The 14,160-nt window shown below is 44.2% G+C and overlaps 1 protein-coding gene across 6 annotated transcripts in view; it reads left to right on the forward strand.

Annotated features, from left to right (window-relative positions):
- The window catches only part of MPP4 (MAGUK p55 scaffold protein 4), a 33,659-nt gene extending 22,342 nt beyond the window's left edge, over nt 1-11,317 (forward strand). For 5 of the 6 annotated variants that reach the window (XM_088672829.1, XM_088672646.1, XM_088672710.1 and 2 more), the window contains 7 exons: nt 1,186-1,227; nt 2,803-2,973; nt 3,759-3,839; nt 5,766-5,859; nt 8,563-8,671; nt 9,174-9,308; nt 10,848-11,317. In XM_088672829.1, the coding sequence (XP_088528955.1) occupies nt 1,186-1,227; nt 2,803-2,973; nt 3,759-3,839; nt 5,766-5,859; nt 8,563-8,671; nt 9,174-9,308; nt 10,848-11,039 (824 nt within the window). In that variant the 3' untranslated portion in view covers nt 11,040-11,317. The remainder of the gene's footprint in view (nt 1-1,185; nt 1,228-2,802; nt 2,974-3,758; nt 3,840-5,765; nt 5,860-8,562; nt 8,672-9,173; nt 9,309-10,847) is intronic. The other variant, XM_088672791.1, reaches the window with a different exon arrangement.
- The last annotated feature ends 2,843 nt before the right edge of the window (nt 11,318-14,160 follow it).

Raw genomic sequence — 14,160 nt, forward strand, 5'->3', positions numbered from 1 at the left:
TGGTGAGCATGTTAGGATGGTGGACAAATATATTAGCTCCTTATTTTTGCACCTGAGTGCTTCCATGGCATATTTGGTGTGTGGTCAGAAAATAAATACAGTCTTCAGCCAGTTTTTAACATGTAAAAAATTGTTCCATCTTTCTTTCTTTCTTTCTTTCTTTCTTTCTTGGAAGGATATTTCAGGGCAACTTACACAGCCTGAGTCCTTAGAAAGAGAAGATGTCATTATTAATAGTTTTATTATTGCTCAGCAGGGCAATATTCACCAGGAGGTCCCAGGGCACTGACAACCATTTACAATTTTAAATAGCAGTTTTAATTAACTGTTTATACTAATAATTTATTGCTTTGTACTTTTTAAAAACTGCTTTGAGGGGTTTTAATTTTATGCAATAAGATATATAATTAAAGTTCAGAATGAAAAACAGCACAAACTGCAGTCAGAGGAATAGGGTGGGTATTGAAAACACACGCATCTCAGGTGTCATATTGAAGATGACTGGTGCCTTCTGTTAAAAGAAAGAAAGAACTGAAGTTTGTTTAAAAATATATTTATTTTAGATAGTTAGATATTGCTTTAGTATCGGAATTTCTAAGCAGTGGGCAAAAAAATAAAACAATAAAAACTAATCATAAAACCAAGCAATATCGATCAAGAGTAGACAGTCTCAAAACAGAATCGGAAGCCACATGGCTTCTGTAGCCCCATTCAGCTGCCATTCTTTGGCCACTGGGCCCACACCTAGAGTGGGCAAGCCAATTTCATAACAATTATCCACCCTTGTGTGCTTTCTTTTACTTAGGCCAACCTAACTGACGATTTGGAAAGCACTTTTTTTATTTACCATCAACTAGCAAGTGAAGCGCAAATCAAGAGAGGGCTTTTTCTTGAACTGACGTGAGAGAGCAACTTAGGCGTATAAGAAACAAGAGCTTAAAATGTGCTGTTGTGAAGGGCTGCTGCTGTTGCGTTGTCGTAAAGTATAGCTTTGTTGACGCTGTTTTCGGTTAGTAAATTTGGTCTCTTCCATCTTTTTGGTGGCACTTTTAGGCATTAAAACGATGCTAGCTGTGTCTTTTGTATGAAAAAAACAGGTAAAATCCTGCAGTTTGATAACCAGTCCGGCTTTTCATTATTTGTCTGACTTTTTTTTAAAAAATGTTGCTTTTTTTCACATTGCAGAAGAGGAAGAATTCAGTGGAACTGGCAAGCGGGTCTTCATTAGTACGTAGTTGTTTTGAGAGACTGGAGAATTGCTGTGTGCTGTTGCTGCCTGTGAAAGTAGTTCCTTGTCGTTGTATTTGAGGTGCATTCACCTTGTGCTTTCTTCCTGAATGTTCCTTTACTTGCTCCATCTTTGCTGCGAGGGAGATGATCATTTCAATTTTAGTGAAATCCCTAATACAGTGGGACCTCAACTTATGAATTTAATCCGTTCCGAATGCACACTCGTAAGTCGAAAACTTCGTAAGTCGAGTTTCCCATAGGAAAAGCGGTTTCCCATAGGAATGCACTGGAAACAGAAAAATGGGTAAGTCAAGGAAACCGCATCTAGCCACGAACGGGTTTTCCATTCGGGTGTCGGAAAAATCGTAAGCGCGCGGCCACTTTTTTCACTCGTAACTCGAAAACGTCGCATGTCGAATAGCTCGTAAGTTGAGGTCCCACTGTATTAGGGACCATTAAACTTGAAGTAAGATCTGAAGTCAGTTAATCCAAGTCCACTGCTTCATTTAAGCCTCTAACCAGCCACTCTCCTGTACAGTTCTGTTTTATTGTTGTTGTTGTTGTTGTTGTTGTTGTTGTAGTAGTAGTAATTTATTATTTCTACCCCACCCACCTGGCTGGGTTTCCCCAGCCACTCTGGGCAGCTTCCAACAGAGGATAAAAAATACATTAAAACATCAGTCATTAAAAACTTCCCTAAGCAGGGCTGCCTTCAGATGTCTTCTAAATGTCAGATAGTTGTTTATTTCCTTGACATCTGATGGGAGGGCATTCCACACGGCGTGCGCCACTACCGAGAAGGCCCTCTGCCTGCTTCCTTGTAACCTCGCTTCTCACAGTGAGGGGACTGCCAGAAGGCCCTCGGCACTGGACCTCAGGTTGAACGATGGGGGTAGAGATGCTCCTTCAGGTATACTGAAGGTATTCTTCCCTGCTAAGCCACCTCTCCAATAAGTTTATAGCTCTCGTGGTTCCCTCTGCCTGATAAAAACAGACGACTTTCCACCAACTTCAGAGGCTTTTGACTTCAAATGGCTTAGCTTTTATTATGGGCTAATCAGGAAGACCCACTAGTTCCTGTGAATTCATTCTAAACCATGCTGAGAATTGCATTAAATGTTGACATAGCAGCAGTTGGAAGTGGTGCACAAGTTTTACCACCTCAGTGAGAACTGGATATTGCCCATCAGATCTAAGAAGAACCCATGCCTTCAGGGAGAGCATAGCTCTGAATATCAGATGTTGTAGGTCAGAGATGGAAAATTTGTAGCCCTCCCGATGTGGTTGGGACTCCAGCTCTCACCCACCCCAGCCAGCATGGCCAAATGGTCAGGAATGATGAGAGCCCAACAACATCTGGAAACCCAGATGAATTGTAGAAATGGGGCAGCTCTCTCTTGGACTTGAGAGGCCAAACACAATAATGGTCTATCATTCGGCTAGGATGGGGAGTTTCGGGTTATGATGGGGTGGGCTGGGGGACCATCTGGGGTGCCAGAAATATTGCAGGCTGGCCCTGCTAAGTGCCCATCACGTTCCTTCAGTGACCAGTGCTCCATTTTCCATTCTCAGCCGGTTTCCGGAGAAGTATGCGCCTGTGCCGCAGGAAATGTCGGAACAGCCACCTGCCATGCTACACCCGGTGCCCTAGCGGCTGCTACAGTGCCGCAGCAGCACCTTATGAAGAGGTGGTGAGGTACCAGAGGCAGCCTGGCGACCGAAACAGATTAATTGTGCTAGTAGGTGAGTTGCAACAAGCTGCCCACACAACTTACCTGGTTACATCCTATGAATAAGATGTGGTTGGTCTCAGGTCAACTCAGGAGAGGGAAGATTTGGGTTTCTTCCAAGGGAAACGGATCTTTTCATAATACTTGGGGTATTATGACCCTCTGCCATCTAGTTGAAGGGTAATCTCTTCTGGGAAATGCAGTGCTCCAAGCTGGTAGAGGGTAGAGCAGCATGAAGGACCTTTCATCCATTGCAAACAGGAGGCTTAAAGAACTCATAACTTCCCTTGAATTTGTACAAAGAAAGTACAGGCGTACCTTGGAGATAATCGTGAGTTCAGTTCCAGACCACTGCAATAAAGCAAATATTGCAACAAAGCAAGTCACTTTATTTTTGTTTCCCAGTGATAAAATGTATGTTTACACTATACTGTAGTCTTATACAGCCAGCCCCCACTGGCTGCAGGGGCAGGGGGGTGGGGGGGAGCCAGCTCTAGCCCTAGTTCTGTGGCCAGAAGAGAGGCATAGTGGGGGGCTTCCTTCTCCTGGAAGCAGCCAGGCTGCCTGCAACTGCACCCGTGTCCTTGTAAGGAGCAATATATATATATATATATATGAAAAGCAAGTGCTCACCAACACCTCTGCAAAGAAATGTGTTTCTCTACTCTTTATCTATATGAGGAATTGTGATGAGCATTACTGGTTCATGTGAAACTACTCTTCTTCTGTTACAAATAGGACACATTGTACTGGGGACATGATGCATTCATTTGACACTTGTTCCCTTTCTTGAAACAGGTCCTTCAGGTGTTGGAGTGAATGAGCTACGGCGGCGGCTTATTGGTATAAACCCTCATCACTTTCAAAGTGCCGTGCCACGTACGTGACATTTTTCATGTATCCTTAATTCTAGCAGTAGGAGGAGAGCAGGGCCGTCCTTTCCATTTGGCTTAGTGGCGCGGTGCGCCATGGCACCTCCCCATCAGGGGCGCTCGGCTGGGGCGCCCAGCAGCCCCGTGCGCTTGCTCATGTTCGATGCGGCAAGCGAGGCACTGCTGCTGAAGCAGCCTAGCTCTGCCGCTGCCCCTTCTCCGTCGCACTTGCAGGGGGCGGTCGACTGTATCCTCTGCCGTGCACTGTTCCCGCCACGCCCCCTTGCAACAGCAGGCTTGCTAGCCGCCGTTCCAATGGCTCCTGGCAAGCGGGGGGGGGGCGCCGGAGGGATTTTGCACCACGGCGCTGGATACCCTTAAGACGGCCCTGGAGGAGAGAGGAAGCTTTGCCAAAAGGTTTCATCCAAGTACAGTAGCACCTTGGTTCTCAAACTTAATCCGTTCCGGAAGTCTGTTCCAAAACCAAGGCTCGCTTTCCCATTGAAAGTAATGCAAAACAGATTAATCCGTTCCAGACTTTTAAAAACAACCCCTAAAACAGGAATTTAACAGGAATTTTACTATATAATGAGACCATTGATCCATAAAATGAAAGCAATAAACCATTTACTGTACAGTACTATAAAATAAATAAAACAGTATTGTAGATGATAAAAATTAAACTTAAAAAAATTTCTTACCTGCACTGATGATAGTCATTGTTTGGATGGGGGCTTTTATCCATTTCCGCAGTCACACAATCAATCAATCAATCAATCAATCAATCAGTAGCTGAACTGGGATCCACACAGTCACAAAAACAAATTAACTGAAAAAACCTCAAAACAAAAAATGCAAAATAAATAGCAAAAAAAAGTACCAAATATAAGCTCCAAATATCACCTCAGAAAACTTCAATCAGAAACAGAGGGCTTGAATTACAATGGGAGGGGCACAAATTAGCAGCGCAACAGGAAAAGCAGGGGGACTCAAAATGGAGCATGTTCGGCTTCCGGGAAAAAAGTTCAAAAACCAGAACACCTACTTCTGGTTTTGCAGCCTTTGGGTTGCCAGTTCGTGAACTAAGCTGTTTGAAAACCGAGGTACCACTGTAATTATTTGCGTATTCAGACCCAGAGACCTCCTCCATAATTAAACACACATTTGACTCAAATTTTAGTTTTGGTTTTTGGCAGAATTTAGGCTACAACTTTATTGATTACAGAAAAGTGAGTGGTTGCATAGGCTCTGGTTCGACAAGCTCCCGGCACCCTTGCAGGTAGCACTGACGCAAAGCTCCATCATAGGTCAGCCAAGGGTGAACACTTGAGGTAGGTGAAAAGCCCTGATGCTCCCCTGGACTCTCAGGGGTTGACCAAACCAAGTTGAGTCCCTGGATTCCTTTAACAGAATACCCTTCACAAAGGGATGGTGAGACCATTCTGCCATCCTTGTCACCTGAACCAGTGCCTATCCGCAACCTTACAAGTTGTGACGATTTGCTATGGGACAGGCAAAACCCAAATGACAACAGCCAATCAGCCAAGTAGGGAAAATTTCTGCTGTGCCCCTGTCCCAATGACAGACGACCCACAACGGCATAGCAAGGTCAATTGCAAAATGCCCTAAAAGTAGAGAGAGGTGGGCGGGTGTTCAGATGCACAAGCCAAAAGAGGAAGCTCTGGGTCACGTGCATAGGTATATATACCGGTAGGTCCCTTGATCTGTTTAAACTGCACCCCATTGGCCAGATTACACCCAGCAACGAGGGACCTACCAATCGGGTGTTGTGGCTATCCAGTATACCCACCCACAACCAGGAGGTCAGTCTCCAGGTCTCACCGCAACACGTGCCCTCTTTTAGGGAGGACACGATTTACCGGGGAATTAACAGGTTTATAATAGCGCTGCCATTTTTATTCTTTTTAAACAGACACAACTCGTGCTCAAAAGAGCTATGAAGAGAATGGCCGAGAGTACCACTATGTGTTGAAAGAAACCTTTGAAAATATGGTATACGGTCACAGGTAATCCTTAGATTTACATTTCTTGCCCTTTCTCCTTATGTTTCAAAATCATGTGGTCAAGCACCAGGACTAACAGTCAGTGGAGTGAAGTACAGAGTTCTGAGACAGACTTCCTGTTTGACACAGAAGAGCTATGCTATGCATAACGTATAATTTCCATCTTGGCTGTACAACGTGCCTTCAGACATGCAGTGCCAATGAGGCTCCCTATTTGCCTCAAAGGTTTCAATGAAACTGGGACAGTGTGTAAAAGACACCTTGCTAAGCAGTTGCTGCTGGCTTCACAGCACCTTATCATTCTCTGTCATATGTTCTGTTCATAGGGAACTGCCTTATAACAAGGCAGACCTAGGGCTTTTTTCAGCTGGAACACACCGGAACAGTGTTCTGGCACCTCTCTGGTGGGCCCCGGGAGAGACCTGGCCAGCCTCAGCAAAGCCCCACTGCGCCTCTGACTTATGAGCAGACCCTCCCTGGAGCCCAAAGTGGACATTCCCTATGGGTTCTGGAGAAGATCTCCTTGCGAGCTGATGGTGCAGGGCGCCTTTGCTGAGGTTCTTCAGCCTCCCAGCTAACAGCTGACATGCAGGAAAGCCGAGCCTCAGCTGAGCAGCCTCATCAACAAGCCTCTGATCCTCTTTGGGCTCTGGGGTGGGTCTTCTGAGGGAAGTGTGTTCCGGCACATTTTTGTCTAGGAAAAAAAAGCATTGGGCAGACCCTTAGTTCATCAAGTGCAGTACTGTCTACACCACAGGTAGGCAAACTAAGGCCCGGGGGCCGGATCCAGCCCAATTGCCTTCTAAATCCGGCCAGCGGACGTCCGGGAATCGGCTTGTTTTTACATGAGTAGAATGTGTGCTTTTGTTTAAAATGCATCTCTGGGTTATTTGTGGGGCATAGGAATTTGTTCAATTTCCCCCCCAAAAAATATAGTCCAGCCCGCCCGCCCCCCCCCACATGGTCTGAGGGACAGTGGACCAGCCCCCTGCTGAAAAAGTTTGCTGACCCCTGGTCTACACTGACTAGCAGCTGTTGGCTGAGATCACTGTTATGTTTCTCAAACAATTGACAGTTCTTAGTTTGGCCGCTCATTGCCATAGCTCTTATTGGGGTTGTTAATTTGGTTGGATGAGCATAATAAAAACATATTTCTACTTCTTATGCTAGTTAAATATTATCTATGTATATAAACCTCTTCTGAACAAAATCAGCACCAAGTGGTGTGTGCGATCCGTGAGAGCAGATACAGACCCCTCAAAGGCTAAGAAATAAGAGTGGATTGCAATCTATCCTGCTTCCACACAAAATTGGAGTTCATATAGGGCTGAAGTGCAGGAATTATGGTACTGCTTTATAAATACAGGTGAAACTCGGATAATTAGAATATCGTTGAAAAGTGCATTTATTTCAGTTGTTGTTGTTTAGTCGTGTCTGACTCTTCGTGACCCCATGGACCATAGCACGCCATTTAAACGCCATGTCAAGCCTTTATTTGTTGTAATTGTAATTATTTGTTGTTAGGCAGGTCAATTATAAATGTAATGTAATTAATGAAATGTAATAGCGAATTTTTTTGTAACTATTTGTTTTATTACTGTGGAATTTCGAAAAGAAAGCATTGGTAAACATTAAAAATAATAATAAGTTGCATTACTGAAATAAATGCACTTTTCAACGATATTCTAATTTTCCGAGTTTCACCTGTACTTACCAAGCTCTCCAGGGCCAAACTAGGCACAAGAGGACATTGACAAGTCTTAAAGCAGCGTTTCCCAAACTTGAGTCGCTAGCTGTTTTTGGACTACAACACCCATCATCCCTAGCTAGCAGGACCAGTGGTCAGGGATGTTGGGATCTGTAGTAAAACAGCTGAGGACCCAAGTTTGGGAAACCCCGGCTTAAAGCAATGGAGTGCAGCACGGGTAAGATGCAGGAGAGCTCCTCTAGATGTCCCTTTTATTTTGAACTTGAAATATACTCGGAGTTGCATAGTGATTTCATGCTCTTTATTGCAGCTCGTAAAACAGTGAGTGAATTTCCCCCCAAACCTCAGGCTTTACATTATTTACACAATGAGTCTTGTCTGATTGGCTGATTCTGCTTCCTCCTTGGAGCCTGACTGGGCTGCTCCTGCAGGCCAATCAGGTTGTTGCATTCTAGGATCCTACCTGACTATTGTTCTAGGATCCAAGCTTAGTACATAACAGAACTCATGATAATTTTTGCTCTTGATGGTATTGGGGTGGTTATACATGACCACGCTTTCCACACCTGTGTGTGCCCGCAAAAGATTTGGGGAGGACACATAGCTTCATTTCTAATCCGTGCATTTCCAATAGCTTCCTGCTGATATCCTCTGACTTTTTATAGCACAAATGTTGCACTACAGTGCAAAAGTTCCCCTCCAGGCAGCCGTAGTGCAACAGCACTGGAGAAGCAATGCACAACAACTAATAAAGCAGAATGACGTGTAAATGAGCTGCCAGCAATGGACTATTGCGGCATCGATGACATGTTGCAGAATACAGCAGCAAAAAGCAAAACACAAGTTCTGGTGGGATCCCGAAAGGAAATGTTTTCGCTACCCTCCGCAACACATCTTTTCACCTGAAGCACAGTGTGTGGAATTTTGAATACCTTTTGCTTGAAGCAGGCCTCTCTCACCTTGCCCGTCTCCTCCTCCCTTGTTGATCGCATTTGCAGAATGATGGAGTATGGAGAGTACAAGGGGAATCTCTATGGCACGAGCATTGATGCCGTACGTGCAGTGCTTGATGAAGGGAAGATCTGTATAGTGGACTTAGAGCCTCAGGTGAGTTGTGAAGAAAATAGTGTTACTGTCATGTGCAAAGGTCATGTGCAAAGTTCCTTGATTCCGTATTTGGAGGCTAGGGACAATCTGAAATGAAATTTGAAACAAAGGTGGTCTGGAGCACAAATAAAATACAAATATGACAAGGCTAGGGATGAATAGTATCCAAGTATATAATTATACGTCAGTAATCATGATTTAATGTTGTTTGGAAATTAATATGGCATTGCTACGGAAGGATGCCTGGACTATGAATGGTCAGTAATATTTTTTTGTCACAGGCATTCTTTAATGACTAAACTGCAGAGAGGATAGATCCCAGCCCTGTTGAAGTCAGTGCAAGTGCATATTTGAATTGTAGCTTCTGTCTTTTAAATATGCAGTTATTTTTAATCAGAATAAAACCTGAAAATGATAAATGTATTTATCTTGTGTAAATGCAATGCATCAAGCTGAAATGGCCGTGGGGGGGGGGGGGTTGTATTGTATTTTTCTCTTGCAGAGTATTCAGCTGGCTCGTACTCATGAACTGAAGCCCTACATTATATTTATTAAGCCATCAAGCTTGAGCTGTATGAAGCAGTCCCGGAAAAATGCTCGGATGATCACGGACTACTATGTGAATATGAAATTTAAGGTGAGAGGAGGGGAAGAGAGAGGTGGGGGTGGGTTGATGTGATGTGATGTGAAACCAACCACCTCCTTGATAAGCTTTTGTATGCGAAATATCTTCAAATCCATGGTGCGAGGAAGATAAACATTTCAATTTTATAGATGATATTGGGGGGGGGGAGGCTCTGAAATAGTGAAATCCCTAAAATTATCCTGACAATTAAGCTTCAAGTAAGATCTGAAGTCAGTTAATCAAAGTCCACTGTTACACGCACTAGTACTCTTTAACTTTTTTAAAGCCTCCTATTTATCGCATCACACATTTTTTAAAAACCAGTGTATACCTCTTTGGGTCAACATTGTGGGAGTAAAAGAATTATGACATTTAGAGGTTTATGTTTTATTGTGTTTTGAATATTTAGTTGCGAGCCACCCAGAGTGGCTGAGGAAACCCAGTCAGATGGGATGATGATGATAATTAAATTAATAATTATTATTAATAATAGTAAATAGTTTTATTTGCCCTCTTTAAATATGGTTATGCCTCCCTCTACCCAGCATGAGAACCTTGATTTCTGTGTCTCCTTTCTCCAATATTCAGCTCTTCCATTTTTCTTCTTGAGTCCACTTCAAATACAACAGCAGGGAGAGTGTTTAGGATGGAGTCTTAACAACTGAGGGGGCTTGCCGATCAGAAGGTTGGCAGTTCGAATCCCCGCGATGGGGTGAGCTCCCGTTGCTCAATCCCTGCTCCTGCCAACCTAGCAGTTTGAAAGCATGTCAAAGTGCAAGTAGATAAATAGGTACCACTCCGGTGGGAAGGTAAACGGCGCTTCCATGCACTGCTCTGGTTTGCCAGAACCAGCTTAGGCCTGCTGGCCACATGACCCAGAAGCTGTCTGCGGACAAACGCTTGCTCCCTCGGCCAGTAAAGCGAGATGAGCGCCGCAACCCTGGAGTCGTCCGCAATTGGACTTAACGGTCAGGGGTCCCTTTACCAATGGCTTACAACCTAGCAGCACCTGTATGGAGGTGCCATTTGTGAAAGCCAGCTCCACAATTTCATTCAGCAATTGTGGTTTGTGTGATTTGCAGGGGTTCAGATGGGGTTTCCACAACCACACTAACCATGGCAGCCAAGTAGACAGCCCCATGTGGAGGTGCTATAAACTGCGGTATTAGCACAAATGCTTGTTCTGTATTACAGTACTAGACTCGTGAAGAACACAGCTGTCAAAATGGGCATTAGATTAGCACTCTATTCAGCTGGTGCATTATATTGAAAAGCAGAATGGAAGTTGTAGTTCATGAAAGATTTCAAAGTACAACTGGACTCTTATCTCTTTATGGATACATGTTGAAGATTTATGGATTTTATTTACACCGTTAACAATTTTTACACAGGTACAGTGTACACTGATCTGCCCTATAAACACCGTGCAGTTTTCTGACTTCTTACCTTGAGAAATGTTTAGAGCAGTCACCCTGTTGGCCTTGAAATAAGCCATTATTCGCCATGTCTCTAAGCTCCGCCTTTAGCTTCTTGTTGCTTTGCTCTCTATAGGAAGAAGATCTGCAGGAGATGGAAGAGTCAGCTAAGAAAATGGAAGCTCAGTTTGGTCAGTTCTTTGATCACGTGATTGTGAACGACAATTTGCAGGAGGCTTGCATGCAGCTACTGTCTGCTGTGCGCCGAGCACAAGATGAGCCCCAGTGGGTCCCAGCAATGTGGATATGCTCAGAAAATCAGCCATAATTATCAGAGCTAGGCAGTCCCACAAAAATGATAGTTCATTTCTCACAGCATTAATAAACATAATGCTGGGATTGCCAGAGAGAATATCTCATTCTTTGCAGGAAATTTTGGAGAGGATTAGACAAAAAGCTATTGCAAGATAAATTCATGTTTCGTGTCACATTCTTAAGCATTGTATGTTCAGTAACATTAATTTTGTACCCAAAAGAAATAATACTGCTTTGTTGTAGTGTAAGAATATAATGGTTAAGAAGAATAAAAGAATATATTTTGTTGCATTTATTTGTGTGAGCCAGCTGCATTAATCTAATCATAATGTCTTTTGAATTTTGTGGCATTTTGATTGCTTCCTCTCTCTCTCTCTCTCTCTCTTGAGCATAGTCAAAAAATTCAAGGATCCATCCAACAATTAATTCTCCAGTGATTTTGAGTTGGGGGTGGTCTTTGTTGTTGATTTATGGCAGGGTTGTCTGGCAAGAATTGCAGTCTCTGCTAACATGACAGTGGAGAACTGGCAGCAAAGTTCTGGCCTCACTCGTGCATGCCTGAGCTTTTGTGACACCATTTTACTTCAGCAGCTTCCATCTTTTGAGCGGGCTGGGCCGAGGTGCCATTTCGGGCAGGGGACTTGGGCTATGGTTTTCTTGCAGCCTGGACCCACAAGACTGAGGTCAAGAGCATCCCTGAGAAGACTGCCATACCTCACCTGGCTTGACCTGCCATATTTGTTTCTGAATAGGAAGGCAGTTGATGGTTGAAGCCAAGAGGGCTGGTAAGAGCCACTATTCTGCCACACATCTTTTCCCACCTCCCCACTTTCAGGCTAGGAGAGAAGCAAAGCAGCTCACATCACTCAGCCAAACCCTGTGGCACTACCTAGTCCCAGGCCCTCACAATGGGCAGACCCCATTTTTTAATAATGAGGATGCAATAATTTTGTTATCCTCACTCAGAATTTGGAGACCATTACTCCAAGCCTTCCTGCCAACATAGCAGTTCGAAAGCACATCAAAATGCAAGTAGATAAATAGGAACCGCTACAGCGGGAAGGTAAACGGCGTTTCCATGTGCTGCTCTGGTTTGCCAGAAGCGGCTTTGTCATGCTGGCCAGATGACCTGGAAGCTATTCGCCGGCTCCCTCGGCCAATAATGCGAGATGAGCGTGCAACCCCAGAGTCGGTCACGACTGGACCTAATGGTCAGGGGTCCCTTTACCTTTACCTTTACTCCAAGCATACTCACCAGCTTTTTGGCTCATCAGCAGCCACAAAATGACATCCAATCGCAACTAGAGTCCACAGATGCCAGGAGAGGAGTGAAAGGTGCAGAAATTTGTAGTACCCCAAAAGTCTTCTCTTTGTGCACTGTTTTTTAACCTCAACCATTCTTACTGGCAGTTTGGCTGCTTCTGTTGACTTTCCCTGCATAGGCAGAGGGATGGCAACTCTCAAGTCACTTCTAAGTAACCTGTTTTATTATTTGTGCAAAGTTTGCGGGGAAATTGGATGATGTTATTGAACATGCATTCTGAATTATTTGTCTGGAGGTTACACAGAATTGCATTAACCACGTGTCACCCCACACTTCCAGGGAATTTTCTCATCACTTACCACAAAAGGTTCGATTTTATTTGTTGCAAAAGAGTTTCAAACCAACTTTAATTGCACAACCTGAGTTTTCTGGTATGTGATCTAAATCTTACCCAAAAATAACAATCTGGGAGTGCCCTCCTTAAAGAAAACACTGGAAGAAACAGTCACTGTAGTATCACGATCACCACCGCCACAATTTTTTCCCACTCCAAGAGGTTCAGAACGGTGAGCTATCCTGACATTTGCCGGCCTTCATCCTCTCAGAAGCATGAAGGGAAATGCCTGCAAACAACATCCAATTCTGGCAGAATATGAAAACGTTAAAGCCATTTTTTCCTTGATCTAAAGAATCAGATGCAAAGGTTCCCTGCAGAAAAAGCCCTGAATATATCCGCCCACAGTTCGGCAGACCTAATCCATTCTGGAGGAGCTGTTAAGCCCGTAAACTTGACACCTCCTGTAAAAAGTTTTAAAAGTTACCCACTGTAGTGAATGGGGAAGGGGGTGGAGCACAGCTTGTTTTTAGCAGATCAGGTTCTGTCCCAAATGACTCAAACTGGCCCTGAAACAGTTGCTTCCCAAATCAGCCAGTAATGACCACTCAGGTGTGTGACCTCTTCGGGCATGGAGGGTCATATCATTGCATATAGGAAAAGACAAAACTCTTAATGGTAGGGCTGGGCACATGATGAGCATGCCCCACTCAGTATGATATGGTTCTGTGTTTTTTTTATGACTAGCTTTTGTAACCCTCAGGTTAGACAACTACAATGTGTTGTCCTTGGGAATGCGATTTGAGGGGGGGGGGGTTGTCGCGTGCGAGAGCATTGTGCCTCCCAAAGCTGGGCAGAAGCACCCTAAGCTTTGGGAAGGAGGCTCCAGGCTTTAACACTTAATATTCTAATTTACCAGGAACATTTAGGGGACTAGTCTAGTCCATTGACTGCACACCACTGGTTCCCATCATCCCGGACCGCAGGCCCCAATGGTTGTGAGAGATGGGAGTTCAGGATTGAACTACCGCAAAATGCTGCAGCACTGCATCTTTCAAGTCCCACCAAAGTTTATTTTATTTCAGACCTCCAAGTGTCCCTGTTTTCCAGGGACAATCCCAGATTTAACTGTAGCTGTCCTGGTTTCTGATTTGATTCTGCTTTTCCCTAGGACGTCCCTATTTTCATGGGATAAATGTTGTAGGCCAGGGGTGGCCAACTCCCAAGAGACTGCGATCTACTTACAGAGTTAAAAACTGGCAGTGATCTACCCCTTTTGGTGAGCTTTTTTTAGGGGAGCCAAAGTTGTTGAGCTTCTTTGGGGGGAGCCAGTGATCTACCACAGAAGTCCAGTGATCTACCGGTAGATCAGGATCTACCTGTTGGACGTGCCTGTTGTAGGCTATGGAGTTATATGACCCCAGAGCCAAGTACTGTACATACATAAGTAACTAACTATACAACCTTCAGCAGACATCTGGAGGCAGCCCTGTATAGGGAAGGTTTTTTTAAAAAACTTTTTTTTGTTTTTATATA

This window comes from Zootoca vivipara, chromosome 1, assembly GCF_965207765.1.
Source record: "Zootoca vivipara chromosome 1, rZooViv2.hap1.1, whole genome shotgun sequence".
NCBI lineage: Eukaryota > Metazoa > Chordata > Lepidosauria > Squamata > Lacertidae > Zootoca > Zootoca vivipara.